Source organism: Populus euphratica, unplaced genomic scaffold, assembly GCF_000495115.2.
Source record: "Populus euphratica unplaced genomic scaffold, PopEup_1.0 scaffold22.1, whole genome shotgun sequence".
NCBI classification, from domain to species: Eukaryota; Viridiplantae; Streptophyta; class Magnoliopsida; order Malpighiales; family Salicaceae; genus Populus; species Populus euphratica.
This window is the reverse complement of record NW_011499863.1, coordinates 662,334-684,283: the sequence shown is the minus strand read 5'-3', so window position 1 is coordinate 684,283 and position 21,950 is coordinate 662,334. Positions and strand designations below refer to the sequence as shown.

General features: G+C 28.8%; 2 protein-coding genes across 2 annotated transcripts; both read right to left on the bottom strand.

The window, feature by feature from the left end:
* Window positions 1-165: 165 nt before the first annotated feature.
* LOC105125344 (protein ROOT INITIATION DEFECTIVE 3-like) lies at window positions 166-4,323 on the bottom strand. The gene is made up of 8 exons (XM_011025746.1): window positions 3,733-4,323; window positions 2,872-2,985; window positions 2,441-2,574; window positions 2,186-2,330; window positions 1,888-2,090; window positions 1,365-1,486; window positions 873-1,105; window positions 166-628 (listed from the first exon to the last, which is right to left on the bottom strand). Exons 1-8 carry the CDS (start codon window positions 3,964-3,966, stop codon window positions 377-379), a joined length of 1,437 nt encoding a protein of 478 aa, XP_011024048.1. The 5' UTR covers window positions 3,967-4,323; the 3' UTR covers window positions 166-376.
* Window positions 4,324-14,811: 10,488 nt separating this feature from the next.
* On the bottom strand, window positions 14,812-16,694 carry PID2 (AGC (cAMP-dependent, cGMP-dependent and protein kinase C) kinase family protein). Its single transcript, XM_011025745.1, has 2 exons — window positions 15,962-16,694; window positions 14,812-15,874 (listed from the first exon to the last, which is right to left on the bottom strand). The coding sequence occupies exons 1-2, from the start codon at window positions 16,549-16,551 to the stop codon at window positions 14,998-15,000; spliced, it is 1,467 nt and encodes a 488-aa protein (XP_011024047.1). The 5' UTR covers window positions 16,552-16,694; the 3' UTR covers window positions 14,812-14,997.
* Between the last annotated feature and the right edge of the window lie 5,256 nt (window positions 16,695-21,950).

Here is a 21,950-nt window from a genome sequence, read left to right as displayed (position 1 = left end):
CACGATTCCCAAATAGTGCCAATAATAGCTGAAACCAGCATCTAGCTTGCCATAAGTTGCAATACTATTTTCATATGGCTTTTACCAGAAACACAACCACAGTGAGTGGCATAATGAAGAAGAATGCTGCACTGCTGCTTAGCAGATACACAACAGGCATGAGAGTTTCCTTACTTTTCTACTGAGCAAATGCAAGCACTTAAGAATTCGTGATTCGAGTTTTTCTATAGCATGAGCTCTGGCAAATCATTAGAATAAGAACGCCCTTGATCTCTCTTCTTTTTACCTTTTGCACCGTTTACACCCTAACAAAGACATAATACAGTGCCAGATTCGTATCTTTTCCTGGTAATTCCTGCGTTGAAATCATGGAAGATTAACTAGGGGGTTGTGATATCTTCTCTTGTTGTTGTAGTGGTGGACTTTCGATCTTCAGCTTCTTGCTCTTTCTTGTAGTTGGTGAATCATTTTCAGTAGCTAATAACAATCGAGTCTGCATCAAGTCGAGCAGACGAGATTGCAAATGCCTGTTCATTTCCATGACATGATTTGTCATCCTTCTTGCCCATGTACGATGGTCTATGCTTGTTTCTACCTTCATTTGCATGGCTGCAGGTGTCTGTTCTTGCTGCTTACATTCCAAAGCAGAGAAATAAGAACGCATCTTATGCTACTTGTACATATTGAAGAACACAAAAGAAATAACAAGGCAAAATTTATTTCACTGCTCTTTATATTGTATAAGATAGCAGATATTTGTGTGTGTTTTTGCAATTAGCATAGTGTATGTTCTCTGCATGTCAATGCATCTTCTTTCATTATATATGCGTGTAACCAGCAGCATGAACATACTAGACAGGAGAAAAAGAGACCTCCATCTCAAATATTTGCTGATTCAATGAATTGGTTCTTCTGAGATCCACAGAAGCCTGATGATCCTTGGGGGAAGAACATGTGTGAAGGAGAGTGAGAATCCCATTAGATGAGTTGGCTGGCTGAGGACACTTACTGAGCACTGAAACGCGGAACTGATTGGAAACTCTTCGATGGTTTGATGCAGAATGCAGCAAAGACCGTGGAATCACTACAAGATTGGTTACTGCCCCTGCTTACAGATGAAAACAATTGATATTGTTGTTTGAGAAAGCACAGAATCACTCAAATTTCAAAACAGGAAAACGTTGCAGTCAAACGTTGAATAAGAAACAAGAAACTTCCAATCCACAACACTTAATGAGAATGCCGTGAAAGATGAAACGCTTTCATTCGTTTTCAGATCGTCCACTTAATTGGTACCAGAACAGAACAGTAACATAAAAAACAATGAGTTCTTGAGATTGAGAAGCAAAAAGGGTCATGTTTACCTTTTTGATGGTTAAAGCTTCGTATGATCACCTGGCTAACGACATCCCAGAGACAGACAGTGCAATCCTCAGAAGCAGATATCAGACCCACTGAGCTGAAGGTCAAAGCCATTATAGATCCACTGCATTGACGGCAGGAACTTCTTTGAATCATTCAATATAACTATCAGATGCTATTGGGGCAAGATAAGAGAAGAATCATGCTAAAAAAACTAAATAATTGTTGGTGTACATGAAATATCTATCCACCAACTCATATGAAGATAACTTAGGTGAGTCAGTCATTGTCACAAATCTCAGATGATTTTCTTATGCGTAATCAGTCTGACAATTCAACTGCACATTTCAGAAACTTGAAGCAATTGGAATTTTCAGTTAGTTCTAAAACCTGATTTGCTAACTATAAACAGTAACTTTACATGTTAGACTTTCAGATTTTCCTTTGTTTTCCTCTACCATTTCTATTATATCGAGGGAGTTCGTTCTTCAAAAAATTTCAACAAACTTAATCATCATACATTACTTGTGTCCTTTTAGCACAACTGGTTCATCTCCAGCAACAGCTAAAGGATCCTCCAGGCGTCCAATGTCAAGCACGCTAACAAATATTCTTCCATCCATGCTTCCAGCGAACAGGAGCTGCTCTGCTGGATCAGTGACGATTGCAGTTATCCCTAGTGGATAATCCTGAGTTTGTATAAGCCTACCTGAGAACACGTCCCAAGCCTAGAAAAGTCGAAATTATATCCTGTCCTGAGCATAAGAAATTTCAATGCTAAATTTATATGAATTGTAAATGAAGCTAATACATGTCCAGGAACCTTGCATGTAGCATCAAGAGAACTTGATATAAAAGTTGAGTTTGCAATGCCTGATGTTGTCAACAGACCGGTGACGGAGGATGTATGCTCCGAAGAGTAGTGCAACAATGAACATGAGCTTCCAAAATCTTCTGTATCTAGCAAGCTTCCATCAATTTGATAATCAGTATGATGCATAAACCATTCATATGATTCGCTCTTCAAACTTCTTTCTACAAATGATAAAGGAGTTGGCAGTAGAGATTCAATCTTTACCTAACCATAGACCACACACAGACCACACCATCTTCTGAACCAGAAATAAGAAGGGAGTCATCATTAGAGAAAATCAAGCATTTCAAGCACCTGGAATGCGCACGCCAGGTTTTCAGTAATCTTCCACCTGCAACCTACGAGTTATAACAATCTTATTAGAATCTATTTCAGAATTGGGACAGTATATTATGAAGTCCAAACTCTAATTTTTACCATCAAATTCAGCAAAAAAAAAAAAAAGAATCGGTTATTTTTATCATAGAACATGAGAAAAAATGCAGTCAATATAAGTTTTAAAAGAACTCGTCGAAAGAAACAGAGTTTTGACCTCTTGACAGGAAATAACATATTTCGTTTATATAAGTGGGCTCTTTCCATTTTTCTTTTCCTCCTCTTATGCAAAATAACAAGCAAGCGCTTAGCAAACTAACCTCCCAGAGGTAAACATTTCCAGACGGAGAACCACCAGCAAGAAACAGGCCGTCCTTGGTGCAACCAAGTGGCCCGATGGCTTCAAGCGGGTAGCTTCGAAGAGGTTGTTGAGGCTGAAACATCAGAACATAAAATGAGCAAGATTTTTATAGCAATTCGGAATCTCTGGCTTGATTTCGTCTACTTTTCCCCATTTTCTAATACGTTTGTGGCAGATCAGCAAAAAGAAGCAAAATCTATAAAAATAAAAAAAGAAAAGTCACTTCCATCATATTAGTATCTTACCAATTCCAACCAGAAACTTATTACATCTAATAGCTAAGAAAAGTAAATGTGATTGAAGTATGCAGAAAACTTTTTCTAAGATCCGCTTCATGCAAATAATTCTATTCCCGTGTCTGGGAAGGGAAATTGAAGAAATTATAACCGAACTCAAAACTATTTGGAAAATCTGAGTTCATCTGTAGACATCAATTATATAAACAAATTTATATTAATGCAGAATCATAATTCAAAATTTTCAAAACCCAATTCAAGTCTTCAACTACCCTGCTTAATAGTTGTGATGGGCTTTCGCTGCTAAATATAAAAAAGAACGTCCATGATCCTCGATATAAAAAAAACAAAACAAAACAAAAAAAGAAGACATTAGAGTAACTAAAAAGGAGAAGCAGCCTACTTGATTCAATTTCTTTAATGGATCCAGGCTTTAGGTGCAATATCCACCAAACCAATGACGATCAAAAGAAAATCACAAGAAATTGCAAGAAATTATTGAGTGAAATTGATTCATCACTAGAGACTATAGACCAATTACGACAACAGATATTTAGGACGAAAAGAGTTTTGAGTTTTGTTACCTTGTTCAATGACCAAGTGAAGATAGCCCCGCCACCAACAGACCCATGTTTGTTAACCTGAGAAGCTACAAGAAACTGATCTCTCAGACACAACAAGCCATGAAGAGGAGAAGCACAAGTTGGTATATGCATAATACGATCTCCTGTTTCCATATCCCACATTGCTATCCCTGTCCCCATATTCCTATCACTACACACCACCAAAACCTCATCACTTCCTTTTCCCTTTCCCATCTCACTATCATTACGCTCAAAATGGAGTATTTCTTACACATGATATAAACATGTACAAGCATATATGGAGAGAAGATGGTGGCTTCTGGAGAAGCTATGCATGCAAAGGGTTTCCTTAAGGGACGGGCAGGGGTTGATTGACGCATGGCATGCAGGGTTCTGAATGAGACAAAGGTCGTTGGGCATGGTTGCTAACATACATGAGTATAATTGCAGTGAATGAGTAAGGTGGGTCAGTGTTTATGCCAAGGGGATTGCATGCAGCTGATGACTTGCGAGGTGCTGCCAATGTTGATGGGTTAATAAAAAGAGAAGGACAGGATGCAGAGGTGTTGGGTTTCAAGCGACGAGGTAGCTATGGATGTGTATGAATGAATGAAATGGGGTTTGCAATGTTGAAATTCCATCTTTATTTTTTAAAAATAAAAAATTAAAATATATGCTTATTTGTTGATAATAGAAATAATAAGGTTACAATTGATTTTTATATAAAAAATATGTTGTCCACATTAGGTTACAATTGATTTTTATATAAAAAATAAATTATTATAAAAATATGTTGTCCACATGAATGAGAAAATAAATTCTTAAATGGCTTAATAAATTCACTGCAATAGCCAAATCACATCTATAATCTTAAAAAGAAGCTTGCTTTGAAGTTAGGGATGTTTTTGTATTTTCACACGAGTTATTAGTTATCGTAAATTTAACCGAGAGTATTTTGTCTATTTAATATTTTAATTACAATAAAATAACAAAAATGCTCTAAGAAAAAAAGAATCAACACAATAAAGGCAAAGATATTTTTATATTTTTATATTTTTATAAATAGTCAAATTACATATATGCCCTTGAATCCACTAAATCTAAGTAAATGGAGGTCAGGGTTCCTAGGGTCTTTTAGCCTGAATTTTTTTGTTAATTATAGGTTTGACTAAGAGTGATTATATAATTTAACATTTAAATAATATTTTGAAATTTAAAAAAAAGCTATTGACATGCTTGGGCCACCTTCAGCTTTAAATGGTGCGTGCAGAGGCTTTTAATTGTAAAAAACAGGTTTTCGTTGTATAATTTTATTTCTTGTTATCTTCTTTTTCATTATAAATAGTGCATGTTGTCCAAAAATAAACAATGTTATTTTAGCCTTAATTTGTATTATTATATATTTTTCATGGCTGATTTTTATGTTATTTTTTAACTTCATTTCAATTTCTAATTATCATTTTTTGTTTTAAAAAATAGTTTGGCATCATCATGAAGTGCAAACACCACCAAAGATAGTTAGCACTAAAATTTTATTAATTAGTTTGAGAATTGATTCTTAATATGAAAATATTAAAATACTTACAAGGAATAAAATATTACGTGTTTAGTTATAGAAAATCCAATAATCTTGAGATGGTTGGTTATTCAAATTTAGATTTAAAAAAAAATATTTGGATATCTGTTGGAGGAACACTCTCGTGAAAAAGTGTGAAGTAATCTATTATTGATGCATCCACTTTGAAAGTTAAATTTATAGAATGCTTTAAAGTCACAGTCGAGGTGAATTGATTGCAAAACTTTATTTCAGGATTTAAAATAATCAATATTATCACCAGGCCACTAAAAAATTATTGTAATACTTTCACAACTATCTTCTTTTCTGAAAAAACAACAAGTATGTAAAGGATACAAAATATATAGAATTAAAATACTTTGTTGTTAAACAAAAATACAAAAGTAAGAGATGTCAATTTAATGCAAAAGCACTAATATTATAATTCTTAATCCGTTAATGAAAGGACATTATTATTGATATTATGTTGTAATTTTATGATGAACATGTATTCTATACTCTAAGCTCATTTATGAAGATATTTATAATATTTTATGTTTTTTATTTATTATACATTATTGAATTAATATAATGATAACAATAATTTTGTTGGCTAAGACATTATTGTTATTGTTAGACCAATTATATACTTCTCTTCCAAATCATGTTAAGTAAATAATAATATTGTCGTGCATGAAAAGGACTATGTTAAATCAATGACTTACATTCCCAATGACTCTTATTAGTTATTAGTTCTCTTTCTTAATTATGATATGTAATGCAATCAATGCATGGAAAGTTTTAATATTACTCTATGTGTAATATGCTAGTATTATACATAAAGCTAAAATATATGGAGTTCTCTGTTCACATAAATATTATTCACTCTCTCACATTTTCCAGTTAATTATAACGGTGCGATATTTGCAATTTTTTATTTTTTTCTCAAACTTTTTATTTTGCACAATTGAGTCTTTTTGAACCAAATTAAAGCCTAAATGCAATTTTTTTATAGGGAATAATTGAATTAAAAAAAAAACTAAAGTAAAAAAAAAAAGGTAACATGAGTGGTGCAATTTTTTTATAGGGAATAATTGAATTGAAAAAAAGAAAACTAAAGTAAAAAAAAAAAAGGTAACATGAGTGATGGATTGAAAATTTTTATTACAAATTCATTTCAATTCCACATTGTTTTTAGCTATTAAAAGACTAGTTTCTTGAATTATATAAAATTAAATTTTGGTGTTGAACTTCATTTTACTTATTTTTTAATTATTTTTTGGTTGAATGAAAAAGAGGAAACTGTTGGATTCCAATATAGAAAGAAAAAATATTTGTTACCGAGGAATCTGGCTACAAAAAAAAAAAAAATTCTCATTTGTTACCGAGGAATCTGGCTACAAAAATAGTTTTTTTTTCTTAAATTGTTCCATATGATGAGAAGAGTTAAGATTAGATGTTTTATTTTACCTTGAAAACTCTAAAAAATCAAATCTAAAATCTGGATTTTTGTTTAAGGTGGATTTTAGGTTTTATGGCGATTATTTTTTTACTTTTTTTAATGTGGACTGGCTTAATAAAGTCTTTAAGGGGTTTTCTAGGTTTTTTGGGTAAAAATAGGTTAAAATGAGTTTCTAGATAAAAAAACTAAGGATCCTATTTTTTCAATTACCAAAGAAATTGAATTTTAGAAATGAACAGATAATGCATTGTTTGCTGCTGCATGCAACACGTCAATTTTTTATCTTCTAATGCATAGGGTAGATAATGTGGCTTCTGCCCCATTCAACTTAAAAAATATAGGCCTACATGTTTGGATCTAACCTTGCAAGGCTACACGCGAGTTATTGCTTGATTAAGTTAGATGTTAGGCCTAACCTACCAGAACTAGTAACGCCTAACTTAATTTTTTTCTTATTATTTTCAAAAAATAATGTATTGTTGATATTTTTTTAAATAAGTTTTGGGTTTATATTTTAATTAGTTTATGATAATTTTGTAATGATAGTCTGTATGTTTAATTTTTAAAGACGTAGGAATAATTCATCTATAATTTTTTCTTAATTTTATATACATTATTTTTTTTATATACATTGATTTGTTTATAATTTTTTCCATTCGTGCAACCTCAAAAAAAAATTTAATTTAATTTTTATATATGTTTTGGTTTCTATTATAAATTTTTGTGTTTTTCTATTACAAATTTATTTTGAAAAAGAAATTCATTAAAAATAATAAAGTAAATTTCTTATGTTGCGATGTTAAATATTTTGATCTTTATTTGTTGCTTAATTTTTTACAGCATCTCAATATTAGGTTGGTGTTTTATTTGCGATCGTATATTTTTTTATCATATAATTAAATAAAAAATATATTTGAAAAAAATTATAATCTCACTAGAATCCATGACCCTGTTTACAAGTTTAGCGTGCGAGCTTGAGTTACTTGATTCATAGGTTTAACGAGTTCACCCATTAAACAAATAAGTTTTTTTGGTTTGTGGTCTATTGTTTGTTTTTCATAGTTCTTCCTTGATTTTATTTTTGAATATTAGATTGATTGGAAAATAAACTGCATAATTTATTTATTTTTGATTTTTTAGGATTATCTTTGTCTTAAATAAGTTTTTATTTTTAGATTGATGTTCAGTTCTATGACCATCTATTTTTATTATATAATTAAAAAAATAATTAAATTTAATATAATCCATGACACAATTTGCTTGGAGACATGGATTAATAATTAAATATATTTTTTTTTTTGAAAAATTTATCTAATTTATGGTAAGGCATGGATTAATAACTAGTATTTATTAAACCACGAAGAAATACGATATCATTGAGCTAAGTGCAGCTCTTAAATGGTTTAGTAAACATTAATGTTAAAATTTTATTGGTCACTACAAGGAGATGTTATTAAATGAAATATAGCAAAAAAAATTATAAATTACAAACAATAAATAATTTCCAAAATCTATATCCATAATAAACATTAAAGAAATAATTTTAGGATAGAATATATATATATATGAAAAGTAAGGGGTGCAATGATAGGTGGAATGTGCCGAAGCCTTATCGGAATTGTTTCTTGCAAACCCTAATTTTTTTTTTTAAAGACTAAATAAAAGTAGATGTTAATTTAGTTTGAAAAGTAAAAGGAGAGTGAAAGCGAATGGCTTTTAACTGATACAACGTGAAAAGACTTTCTTTTGTGTTAAAGAAAAAATAAATAAATCCACTTTGAGGATTTATATTAAACCACCACATAGTCAATAGCATGTTTTTTTATTGTTTAAGTTTCAACTTTGTGGATTAAAAAGAATTTTGGCAAGAGTATTACATTTTTTTTTCTAGGGGCCACAACTCTTATATGTATATTAGTGATTTGATTCGTATTTAACCATGGGTTGAATAATATTTTTCCTTTGGTAAAAAAAATAAATATATAATATTTTCTTACTTTATTTTTTAATATAAAAATTATCAATCATAAATTGAAATAGTTAGACACACATCTAGTTAATTAAATCAATATTTGATATTGCAACACTGGATATGTACTCAGATATGTTTTACAACTATATTTCTTATAATAAAGTTTTTATTTACTTTAATGATTATCCATAATAATAAAAGGTAAAAAAAAAATCATTAATGAAAGATAATTGAATAAAACCATAAATTTCAACTATAAAACAACTCAATGTTGAATGGATAAAAAAATAATTTAATATTGAAGAATAAAATCAAAAATCAAAAATTAATTTTTAAAAAATCAAAGCAAATTCAATAAGGAACAACAAATAAAAATAATTGAAACAATCTAAATTATTTTCAAAATTAGTGATAAATTCTATAAAAAACAAGCAAATAAAAATAACAGAATTCAATGTCCAATTGAATAAATGATAAAGCTTGAAACTAAAAAACATGAGTTTTTTTAAATTAAGACAGCCTAAAAAACCTTCTAAACTTGAGTTAATTTCTAAAACTCGCAACTCATGAAATCCTAGACTCGGGCTTTATCAAGAAGGTCAAATCCAAGCTAAATTAATGTTAAATAATAAAATAAAAAAAATAAATCTAAAAACAATTAACATGAAAAAAATAATAATCAAAAAAATGAAGATCAAATTATATTGAAAAGAAAACCTAAGGAGGACAAAATTATATAAAAAAAATCAATCTAAACATTATCTCAAACAAAACAAATAGCTATCAAAAAAATAATAACCAAATTTGAAAGATTAAAAAATTTAAAATTAGGTGAAATTGAAAAAAGAATTCTAATTTTTTAAATTAATTAAAATAAAACAAACAATAATAAAAAATGATATTTACCAATCTAGAAAATTATTGGTCATATAAGTCACCTCACAATAAAAAGAAGGCCGAGATGAAACCAATACCACCACAAAAGACGGTGTTTATCCACCAAACAACCTCGTGCTACCATGTAAATTGCATGCTTTAATAATATATATATATATATATATATATATATATATAAAATTTCAAAATTGCCATTAACCCATCTTGATAATAACAACAAAAAAACCAAAGTGAAATGACAACAATACCCTAGACATAAGCTATAGAAATTTCCACTTTTAAAGGCATGCAAGTCATTTCATTGTTCTTGAGAAATTAAAAAAAAAAATGATCTTGTATGGAAGCCTTGCCAAATTTTGAATCTAAGATACAATGATTATTTTACCATGCATTAAAAAGTAAAAAATCTTAATTATCCCCTTTAAATTTGGAAATGACAAATGTATCCCTGTGAGATTACCGAGTTACCCTTAATATGTTTTATTTTTTTGGGCCAAAAGGTACTTTTATTATGGACATATACAAAGTTAAAAAAAAAAAAAGCCACTAGTTTTCTCTGTATTTTTCATTTCGATCCCTTATCTTCCAATATCACCCATCTCCTAACAAATTAACCTAAATTGACTTGCAATTTGATCCAACAAATGCTAAATAAAAAAAACAAAATAAAAAACTCTATAAACAATGAGTCCATAATGTTTTGTGTGGATATTCATAATGCATTTTGCACAATAAATTTTCCATGTCATTTAGATTTTCTTATAATTACTTTATACATCTGAAAGAGTTAGGGTATCAACTCACCTCCTCCTTCACTATTCATATAAGAGGTGACTTTTTTATGTTTTTTTTAATTTTCATCATTTATTTTTTATTTTTATTTTTCAAATTTTTTTATTTTGAATGTCTCTATAAATTATTTATGTTGATGCTCAATTTTACAAGCATATAATTTTATTATTGTATAATTAGGTTAAAAAAAACAAAGTTATTAAATTTAGTGAAATCCATAACAGATTTAAAGAGTTAAGTTACGAAACTCAAATCAATTCAATATATTATTATCTTAATATTAGAAGGAAAAAAATCATCTTGAAAATTTTTAAAACCAAACTATATTTTTTTATCAATTATTTTGGTTGTCTTGGGACCTGTTAAGTTAATTGGGTTATATCAGAATAACTCTTACACAATTTAATTTTAAACTCAGATTAAATAAAAACCCAAATAATAAGATTTCAAAGTTAAACTGTTGAAACAAGTTTAATATCAATGTTAAATAATTTACCATAACATGGACGTATTTATTACATATATTTATTTATTTTGTTTGAGCCGGAGCACAGCATTACCTTGTAAACTAGTATACTCTTGAATAAATTAAAATGTAATTAGGAGCCAGCACAAAAATTTTTAGAGTGCTCCACGACTAACTACTAATAATTATATTGTAGGTCCACTTGGAAGATAAAAATGGACGATGGAAGAAAAAAATAATAAGAATATTTCTTTATAGATTCTCTCTCTCTCTTGTTCCTCTTTTATTCTTTGTCTCTATCTCTCTTGTAGAACAAATATCATAATCCCGGAGTCCTCTAAAATCCCTCATCATCGTCCTCTTGCGCAACCTCTTATCTCCACCCATGGGTGCTGACTATCACATTCAGAAAGACATGACTAATTTGTGTTTTTTTCCTTTTTCTACATAAATCTTTCTGTAGGAAAATGAATAAATATCGCACTCATGTTAAGACTTGAGAGCATTCCTCGTCGTACGGAAGAAGAGAAACTGGAAAACTAGAGAACCCGGTCGGTCACTTTCACCATGCATGCTTTTCCAGCCCAAGTGGGCTAAAAAGGGAAGCTCGCGTGCTGGATCAAGCTGACCACTGGCACAGGCAAGATGGCAAGCTCTTGAAAGCAAATTCCTTTACCACTTTTGTAGACTCTATGGCCTTGAGTTTTGACTTGAAACACTCATTCCATGCACACTCCCACACAATACGTTATATTTTTAATATCACCTCATCCCAAGATGGGAGTTGGAGATCCCTCCTTTTTCTTTTAAAAAATGTCATTGCTTTTAATTGCCAATATTTAACTTCTTAATCCGATTTTCACCATGAACTTTTCATAAAAAAAAAAATTCAATTTGGGTCAATTTTGAAAATGCCAATCATTTAATGTGAGTCATTATTAAAAAAAAATTACTGAAAAGAGAGAAGGTTTTATTGTAGCCCTGGATTCATTGGTAATGTAGATTGGAATAATAATATTATTATTTTGTCTTTCTCAACTAAAACAAAAAGGCCTTGGTCATAAAGGTAGGAAGGTAATTTTGTTTTTTCTACAATGAAATGACTAAAATATTAAATAATGTTGAACTAACTTGCCGACATTGTTTAAATTTTATTTTTTTTTGTATTGAATTCAAATTATCTTAAGCTTTCATCTAGGGGATTTTTGGTCTTGGCATTTTTTTTTTATGGAGATGGATCAAGAGTAATTTGATAATTTAGTATATATAAAAATATTATTCATATTAAAAATTAATGATGTATATTGTTCACACGAAAGGATACAGATATATTCATACTTTTTAGATGATATATGTAATTTTTTCTGGTAGACAAATATCAGTTTTTACAATGACATATGAAATTTCACAATGGTTTTTGGGTGATTAGTGTGATCAATATCCCCTTGGTTTATCGACGGTTGCCATTTTCTTCTTCTTCTTTGTTCTCTCTTCCTTAATTTCCACGCATAGCACTGTAAATTTTTAAAATAGCTCTTGAATTTATTTTTCATTCAGAATTGGTCCGTGTTTTTATTATTATTATATGTTTAATTTTAAATAATTCATAAAATTTGAATCTTCTTTCAGTTTTATCATTTTTGACTTTTGTTATTTGTCATATTTTATCCTTTTTTTCTTGTTATTTTTTAATTATTATTTTATTTGGATTTGTTTTTCAATTACATCCCTCAATATTTTATTTTTATATCAAATTTAATTCTTATTTTTTTATTTTATATCCTTTTTTTATTGAAACTTTGTTCTCGATTTAATCCATCGATATTTTGTCGATCAAGAATTTGGATTCATAATTTTTTTTGGGTTTGTCTTCTATGGAATAGTTTTATCCTTAGACCTCGAGTCACAAGTTCAAAAGGTTAATATAGGCTGATTTAGGTCTTTTTTAAAAGATTTGTTTACAATTTATTTTCTTTATTTCATCATTCTATGAAATTTTATTGATTTCATGTGCTGGATCAATGGTTAATTTAGGTTGACTCATCTCAAATTTGTTATATTCGAATTATCTACTCTCTTTTTTCAGGTCAGATTTTTTTATTTGAAATAATTTTTAAAATTAATTTTTTTATGATTTAATCCTCTTTTGGGTTTTTTTCCTTATTAGATTTGATCTACATTCTTGATTACTATTCTTTATTTTGGAAATTTTTTTAATTGATATCTTTTTTTTATCTCATCCTTAAATATTAAATTGATTAGAAATTCAGCTTCTTAATTAAGTCTGGATCCAAGATTTTATGAATTACAATTTCATTATCTTTAAGTTTTTTCCCTATGAGATTTGATTTTTATTTTTTATTGTTATTTTTTTTTACTTTGGCAAATGTATTAAATTGAGATTTGATTTTCTATTTCATTATCGCTTCTTGATTAAACGCGAGATTAGAATTTTCATGAGTTGTGAATTTTGGAGATTAACCTATTTTAGAAGGTTCACCTTGATTTGCTTAGTTTTTTATTTTTTGAGTTCATAATTTTTTCAATTTCATCCTTTTGAATTTTTTCAATTTGATATTGGGTTTTGTTATTTTTATTTATTTTTTTCTATTAAATCCCTCACTAATTTTAAAAATTAGTAAATTTATTCAACTCGGTTATCTTGGTTGTTTTTATTTGTCATTTCTTATTGAATTTATTTTGATAATTTTTTAAAATTGATTTTTTATATCATCCTTTAATATTAAATTAATTGAGAGTATTTTTTTTCTAGTTTCATCCTTCAAAGTTGAAGTTTTTTTTATATTGGGTTATAAGTTGTAGAGATTGGTTGGTTTGTATGGTTTGCTAGTTGTTTTTTTGTTTTTTTTTTAATTGACTTTTCATCTTTCTACATTGAATTTGTTCGAAATTAAATTTTATTTTTTGTTTTTTGTAAGTTTATATCAATCTCATGACTTCACTTGCATATTTAACATCCTTCTACGTTGAAATTGTACCATTTTTTTGCTCAATCAAGTCCATGCCTCAAGTTGTATTTTTTTTTTAATTCCTCTGAAATATGCATGTGTTGCCCAACATATATTTTTTAACCAATAAAATATTTAGGCTAATGGTGTAGCGCGGCTCACAAATCTAGTTTAGTCACTGAGTGTATCTTTTATATCGTGGTATAATTTTAAAAAAATAAGTTTAGAAAAATATTTGTAGTTGTAATTTAAAAAATACATGTTTTGTTTCGTTTAAATTGTTGTGAGATATATTTTTGAAAAGCATTTTTTTATGAATGAAAAACAAATTATTTTAGCGGTTTGAAATGCAAACTATACAGAGAATGAAATGCAAAAAATAAGAGTTATATACTGACCAGATAAATTTTTCTTTATGATCGGGTAAAAAACAAAACATCATTACCAAACACACCTTAAGCCTCCACCACAACAACATGATAGATGGAAGATTATGATAAGACCGTAAAAGGAGTAATGGAAGAGAGAGAGAGAGAGAGAGAGAGAGAGAGAGAGAGAGAGAGAGAGAGAGAGAGAGAGAGAGAGAGAGAGAGAGAGAGAGAGAGAGAGAGAGAGAGAGAGAGAGAGAGAGAGAGAGAGAGAGAGAGAGAGAGAGAGAGAGAGAGAGAGAGAGAGACTCAAAGCATCAAAGTGATAGTAAAGGTAGTCAATCAATGGAATCGATATCGTACAGAAACATGCGTCGAAATAGCAGTCAAAAAGCTGATAAAAAAATGGCCATGTTTTTTTCCTTACTTTAGTTAATTAAATTATATTTACCATCATTGCGAGGAAGAAGTGCAATTATTATCGCCATATGGGTTTCTGGACTTGTCATGAGAATCACACTGGAACAATTATGAGATCCTCTTCTTTTACACGCAAGCAAAGACATTGTTTAGTGGTATTTACGAAGAGAGACAGTGTTCGACACAAAAGCAAGTGTCAGCAGAACAATTTCATAAATTCAAAGGTTATACTACATTAATTATATTTAGAAAGGCTACTACTAATAAAGTGTCCCATTTCTAACAAATACGCAGGACATAATTTCCTTGGCTTGCTGTTATACATTGATGATTTTGGTTTTAATCTACAATTTGAAGCTAGAACTTAAAAGTACTCAAAATGACTAGGGATCTGATATGGTTCTTGTCTCTCTTTCTTGCTCAACATTGGTATGTGAGCTCTACTCCTGAACCTGCAAAGATCACTAGGAGACTCTGGTGGCTTGACTGACCTGATCAAAGCCCAGTTCACACCTTTGAAGAACTCGTGCCTCTTGATTTCAACAGACCCCTTTAAGCTCCCAATTCTCCTTTTGGGATTCTTCACTAGAAGCTTGCCTACAAGGTCTTGAAGTTTCAACATCTCTTCAAATTCTTTGCTGCTATTTACACCTATTCTTGGAAAGGTTAAGGGCTGTTTAAGTATGTTAATCAAGGTTTTTTCGTTGTTTTCACCTTTGAAGGGTGTTCTTCCATATAACATCTCGTACAAGAACACCCCAAGAGTCCACCAATCCACCGCACTTCCATGGCCCTGCCCTGATATCACCTCTGGTGCTAAATACTCGTGGGTCCCAACAAAGGACTTTGATCTAGCGCTGATGGGCTCAGCTACCAATTCTGTGTCAACTTCTTCGTCATAACCTTGGCGATCAATTTGTTCTCTAATTGTAGTTGTGATTCTAGGTTTCCTTTTCTTGTTGGAAGATGAGAAACAAGATAGGACAGGGTGTAAAGGTGTAGCGCAAAAGGTTAAGGGTGCGAAACTAGTGGTTTCATTCTTGTGAAGAACAATGGCTTCCAAGCTTGGTTTAGACCTTAAAAGCTTTGGGACAACATCACATTTGAAAGAAAGATCAAAATCTGAAAGCATAATGTGACCGTCTTCTCTGACAAGAACATTCTCCGGTTTAAGATCTCTGTAAACAATTCCCATCATGTGTAGATATTCCAGGGCCAAGAGAGTCTCGGCAGCATAAAACCTGTAGATGATAGTCATAATCATATTCAGGACAACGGGCTACATTAAGGAAAAATGAGAAAGAAAAACCTGAAAAATTACTACTTACTTAGCAGATGAGATGCTAAAGCGCTTCCATGGCTGGCGTTGTCTTGCAGCATACAAATCTCCACCAGGACAGTACTCAGTAACCAAGCAAGAGTAATGAGAAGCCTCAAACTCTGCATAAAGAGTAGGCAAAAAAGGATGATCAAGCATGCCCAGAATTTCTTTCTCCATCTCAGCTCTCTGCAGCTTGTTCCGTATAGCAAGTGCCTCTTTATCCACCACTTTCATGGCATAAAAGCATTGTGGCAAACCCACCACAGGGTTCCTTATCTGGCAAAGATAGACATTGCCTATATCTCCACTGCCTAGACGGCGTAGAAGACGAAAATGGTCGAGACCAACTCGGCCTGTTGCCCTTTGAAGCCGCTTTATGGCCTGCCATGCGGCTTGGTTAGCCTTGTGTGGCTTCATGCGGGCAGTGCTGCAGATTGAGGCAGTATCAGCTACAGATGAAGAAATAGAGATAGAACTTCGACGGCTACCGAAGCTGAGGTTGCTCATCCAGCTCCGGCTAGAGTCAGGTACAGTGGTGGAGGAGGAGCTGCTATCATAGTCGGGGAGGGGCTCATCTCTAGTTGCTTTGGTAGTCATTGTTTGTTGGTGAAGAAAATACTTCTGGTGATGCAGGAAGCAGCACTTCCTTCAATATATATAGCTGTATAAAAAAGCAAGAGGCAGGTACACAAAGCACCCGTGCCTTTATTGATTACCACCTCTAGTCATCAAAGAGTAGGTGAAATCCTGGTTTGAGCTCAGGAAAAGAAAGCAAGATGACTTTACCTTAATTTGGAACTAGTAAACAGGTCTCGACAACTCTAACTGTGGAGTGGCCAAATAAAAGGAAATAAAAGTAATGCCTTTTTTCCCTCTTCTTTTTGTCTTTTCTTTAGAAAAATTGAAATCTGTGAAAGAATATTTATTATAATGTCAGGCGTACAAAAAATAATTTTATGAAAATCACTTTATAAATTTCCATATTTATTTATGTTTAGAAAAGTTACTTAATAAAAAATAATTTTTAGTTAAAAAATATAATATTAAAGATAATATTTGAAATTGTAGTTATAGTTACATTTTAAAACATTTTTATTTGAAAATACATGATAATAATAGTTTTTAAAAAATTAGTTTTAACATCAGCATATAAAATAATTAAAAAATACTAAAATATAATTCTAAATAAATTATTTTTTTAAATCACAAAACATGATTTTAACCTCAAAAATAAAAAATTCTAAAAAATAAATAAAAATAATATTATCTTTTCAATATATGAGGAGGAACAATAATTTCTCCTCTTCAATTAGTTCTTATCTTATTAACCAATTATATTTCATTTTAGTGATTTAACTATTGTCATTGTTGGTGACGTATTACGGATTCCTATTTTAATCTATCAACACATTGAAGGAGCATATGGTAAAAAAATGATACTATTTTTTTAATTTTTTTAATCTAAAAATGAAAATGTAGAGTGTCTGCATAATCTATTTTACTTTATTTACATAGAAAGTTCGATCAAGTACATGAAGGATATATTATTTTTATAATAAAATAGAGAACATCATGTATTTGGCATGAAAAACTTTTTTTCTTTCAAGAAACCGTCGAAATACCATTGTCTTAGGCAATAGTTTTTCCTTATGATTTTTTGCAAAACTTGTCTTCAATTGAAACTCTCTTTTATGTGTTTATGTTTTTTTTTCTAATATAAAAACACATTTTCTTATTCATAATTTCAGAAATTATTATAATTTTAAAAATAAATTTCAATAAAAAAATAGGTATTCTCATTTTTTATATGATTGTATATGAAAATAAAGAAATAATTAATTTGAGAGAATGCATGAAAGATTCACAATTAAAAAAAAAAACAAACAAACTTGCAAATGCATAGCTTAGGATGTTAGGTTCTCCTGAATATTTTAAAAAAATACGATGGCCAACACTTAGCTATTACTTAGTTAATGCAAGTTTGAAAATATAATTACAGTTATTTTTCAAGATATTTTTGAGTCTTTTACTTATTTGATGGGATTTAAACTTCATGCCTCTCTAGATTTGAGTCTTTTACCTGCATAACTCATATATATATATATATATATATATATATATATATAATTTTTAATTTTCTAATAATGTTAATGAATATAATTTTTTTATAAATAAAACATAATTTTAAAATAAAATAATATTTTAAAAAACATTTTTATTATAATAACAAGATATAAAGCAATCAACAAGAACACATGTGAGAAATGACAAAAGAGAACCCATCAACAAGAACACGAGATGATTTTGAGTCCTGGACTTGCATAATTCATAAAAAAAACATGTATTTCTTCTTTTTCTTTTTTATCATTTTCTCCCTTCCTTTTATTGCCCCACTTTCCTCTTTGCAAAATCTTATCGTTTTCACTTTTTGTTTTTTGTTGCTATCTCAGACAGCAGGCTCTATAATTTTTTTTTTTAATGTGAGTTTTTAAATCAATTTATATATCCCTCGACTAATTTTATGAATTTTAAAATTAATAATTATATAAATTTTTAATAATATTAAAATAATTTAATTTATAATTATTAAAAAATAAATTTAAAATTAAACTAATTAAACTACCACTCAAATTTTACTCTGCCGTTGAGTGGCAAATATATAGAAAAACTCAAAGCTCCATCACTTGCCCCTTGCATCGTCCCCCACTCTATCAACACACACCTCCTCAAAAGAAAAGATTCCATCAACAGAGCACTTCTATATATCTCCTTGAAAAAAGCATAGAAAATAATTTTATTAATATCAAATCATACAAAAAAAATACTCTGTAAAAAAAAAAAGACGTAATAAAAATTTCACTCACAAACAGGGATTAACTAAATTAGGACTTTTCTTCCAAAAAAACATAACCAAACAAATCTCTTGCAATCATGGATACCATACCTCATTGATGAAAATTCCTGGTCTTCTAATAATGTCAACGAATATAAATTCATTTAAAAAAAAATAAGATAAAATCTCAGAATTCTTATTTTAATGACCATATTTCCCAAATATTGTGACATAAAACCCAAAGAGAGAATTGTATTTAGAAATTATATATATAAAGATCAAGCTATATTATAGTAGAAAATATACAAATAAATGAGAAAAATCTCATTCATAGAAGCAAAAATAATAAAAATCAATAACACAAAGGGTTGTGGCCAGCTAAAATTAGTTACTATTTTTCAAAAATAACTTAACTAATTAGATGTTAAATTTATTATTTAATAGTTATGAATTTGATCCTTTTAAAATTATTAAAAGTTTATATAATTATTAATTTTAAAGTCGATTTATATAATAATTAATTTTAAAATTTATAAAATTAATTAAAATATATGTAAACTAATATAAATATCTATATTAATAATAAAAATTAGCTAATGTCCGCTCAAATCAAGGCTTAAAATAAGAGTTTTTGCGAGAGAAAATAATAAAAAAAGAGTTCTTATTCCAAATCTATAATTCAATACGATCAATATTTTATTCCACATCACTTTTCAGTGCTTCTGAAAATATTTTTTTGTCCCATCAGAGATACGCACGTCTCAGGCATCCCTTGTCGAGCAAGGAAACATGGAGGGGATTGTAAACTCTTCGATGGCTTGGCGCAGAATGCAGCGAAGACAGGGGGGAATCACTGCAGGATTGCTCAGCACTGCCCTGCTTCCACATCAAAACATTAATTAATATATATTGTTCTACGACAAAGCACTGGATTGCATAAATTTCAAAAACTGTACACTTCCATAAATGTAACATCACGATGACATTACTATTACGTTACAATTACAGTTATAATCGCATTGCAAGACAAACTAAAAGAGTTGTTGGTTTTATTATACATCCACTACTGAAATATTAATAGATACTTATTTATCGATGGAAATAATAATGAAAAATTTTTGTGGGTAATTTTGAATGTAAATAGTAATGGAAAATGTTTTGTTGGTAATTTTTTATAAATTTCTTAATAGAATAAAAAATAAAAATTTCATCCACAATTCTATTAAAAATTCAACACGTTAATATTTTACATTGAAATTACTAATATACATTTTGTTAACAAATTCAAATGAATTAAAATCCAATAATCCCCCCTTCCTCTTTTCTTCTTCTTCTTCTTCTTACAATAAATGTTGACATTTAAACTCATTTAAATGTCAACATCCCTTAACTCTTGGTTCAATTTCTTGTGAAGCTATGCTACAAGAAGTAAACAAATTTATTATTTTTTAACCTATTTTTATTTTAGGTTAATTTATTAAAATATTTTTTTATAGTATTTGTAGGTTACTTATATATTTAAGTGTTTTATAGCTTTTTTCTAGAGAATTTTATTGTATTAATATATGATTTATATGTTAAATTTTGTTTGAAAATTAAAGAAAAATGATTTTATTTGTCATTTGTTTTGTAACTTGGGTGTTATAATTGAAGAAATAAAATCAATTTTTTGGTAATTTTTTTTTTTATGGTAGTAACAGTCAACCAAACCAATTTTTTGAGCAATGAAGTTATTCCATCATTCTAACATTTCCCTTTATTATTAATAGTAATGGTGGACTGGTTTAATTCTATCTATAATTTGATCAATTGGTTAATTCTATAATTTTTACATTTTTCTTATTGATTGATCAATTGATTAACCGGTTCCATCAATTAATTGAGACAGTAGTGAATTTCATTATTCAATCCATCAAATAATTAATCAATTAAATTTATAAATCCAGTCAGTTGACTAGTTTGAGTAAAATCAAATATTTTGATCATTTAAATTTTGAACTTTTACCAAATTATCAATAACTCTCATGATCCTATTTTTTATTTTTGCACATGAAATAATTCATCACTTAAATCTTTTATTTTTTTATTTTAATTTAGATTACACTTTTAATTATAAAAATTAATATTTAAATTTAATTTTTTTACATGCCGGTTTTTCAAGTAAGCTAGGTCTCTACATCATTGTCAAGGCTTGAAAAATATGACTAAAATCTTGTGATTCGTGGCTATTAGTATTAGGATCAGAAATTGTTTGTTTTTATGGTAAAAATTATATTTTATAAAATATTAAAAATATTTTTAATTAAAATTAATTCTAAAAATATCTTAAAATTATATTAGAACTATAGCATATTTGTTTTTGTGATAAAAATTATATTTTATAAAATATTAAAAATATTTTTAATTAAATTTAATTTTAAAAATATTTTAAAATTATATTAGAACCGTGTTTGTTTTTTATGGTAGAAATTATATTTTATAATTTTTATAATTTTTTTATTATTTTCATGTGTTGATATCAAAATAAATTTTAAAAAATAAAAAATATATTATTTTTATATATTTTCAAATAAAAAAATTTAAAATATAATTATTACAATGAAAAACACTACATTAATAGCAGAGTCAGCCAAATTAAAAACTACATATGGAGCATATTTCTCAGCTCACTTTTTTTTTACCATCTAGGCCACTAATGATTAATATTTAGAATTACGTTGATGAAGAATTAATAAAAAACTATCAAATAAAGAATAATAGAGTTCTTTTTAATCAATAGCTCTGGACTCATTCATTAAAGATTAAGCACAGTTCCAACACAGATTGTTCGGACGTCTTTTCATTATCTAAACTCAAAAATAAATATATGCATGATATTAAATATTAAGATATAAAAATTAAATTACAAAATTCTATTCAACTAAATCTTTAAAATTAGTTGAAATATTAATATATATATATATATATATATTTTATCAATCAAAACCTCTTCCTAGACTATACAACCTTCTTCCAAAGCAAATGATTTTTGAGTGTAGATAATAATATCTATAGAAATAAATCTTATATATTGTATAATAAAATCAAGTATTATATGAATAGATATATAGGAATCAAAATCTGTCAATCACTTATGTTATGCTTTTTTACATCTGAGGTCTTT

Bases quoted from the DNA above. Each gene is read 5' to 3' on its own strand.
- LOC105125344 (XM_011025746.1), bottom strand. From the start codon at position 3,966: ATGGGAAAGGGAAAAGGAAGTGATGAGGTTTTGGTGGTGTGTAGTGAT. The intron at 2,575-2,871 runs GTTAGTTTGCTA...TATAACTCGTAG, and splicing joins GAAATGTTTACCTCTGGGAG to GTTGCAGGTGGAAGATTACT. The intron at 2,331-2,440 runs GTAAAGATTGAA...AATTGATGGAAG, and splicing joins TGTGTGTGGTCTATGGTTAG to CTTGCTAGATACAGAAGATT.
- PID2 (XM_011025745.1), bottom strand. From the start codon at position 16,551: ATGACTACCAAAGCAACTAGAGATGAGCCCCTCCCCGACTATGATAGC. The intron at 15,875-15,961 runs GTAAGTAGTAAT...TATCATCTACAG, and splicing joins TTTAGCATCTCATCTGCTAA to GTTTTATGCTGCCGAGACTC.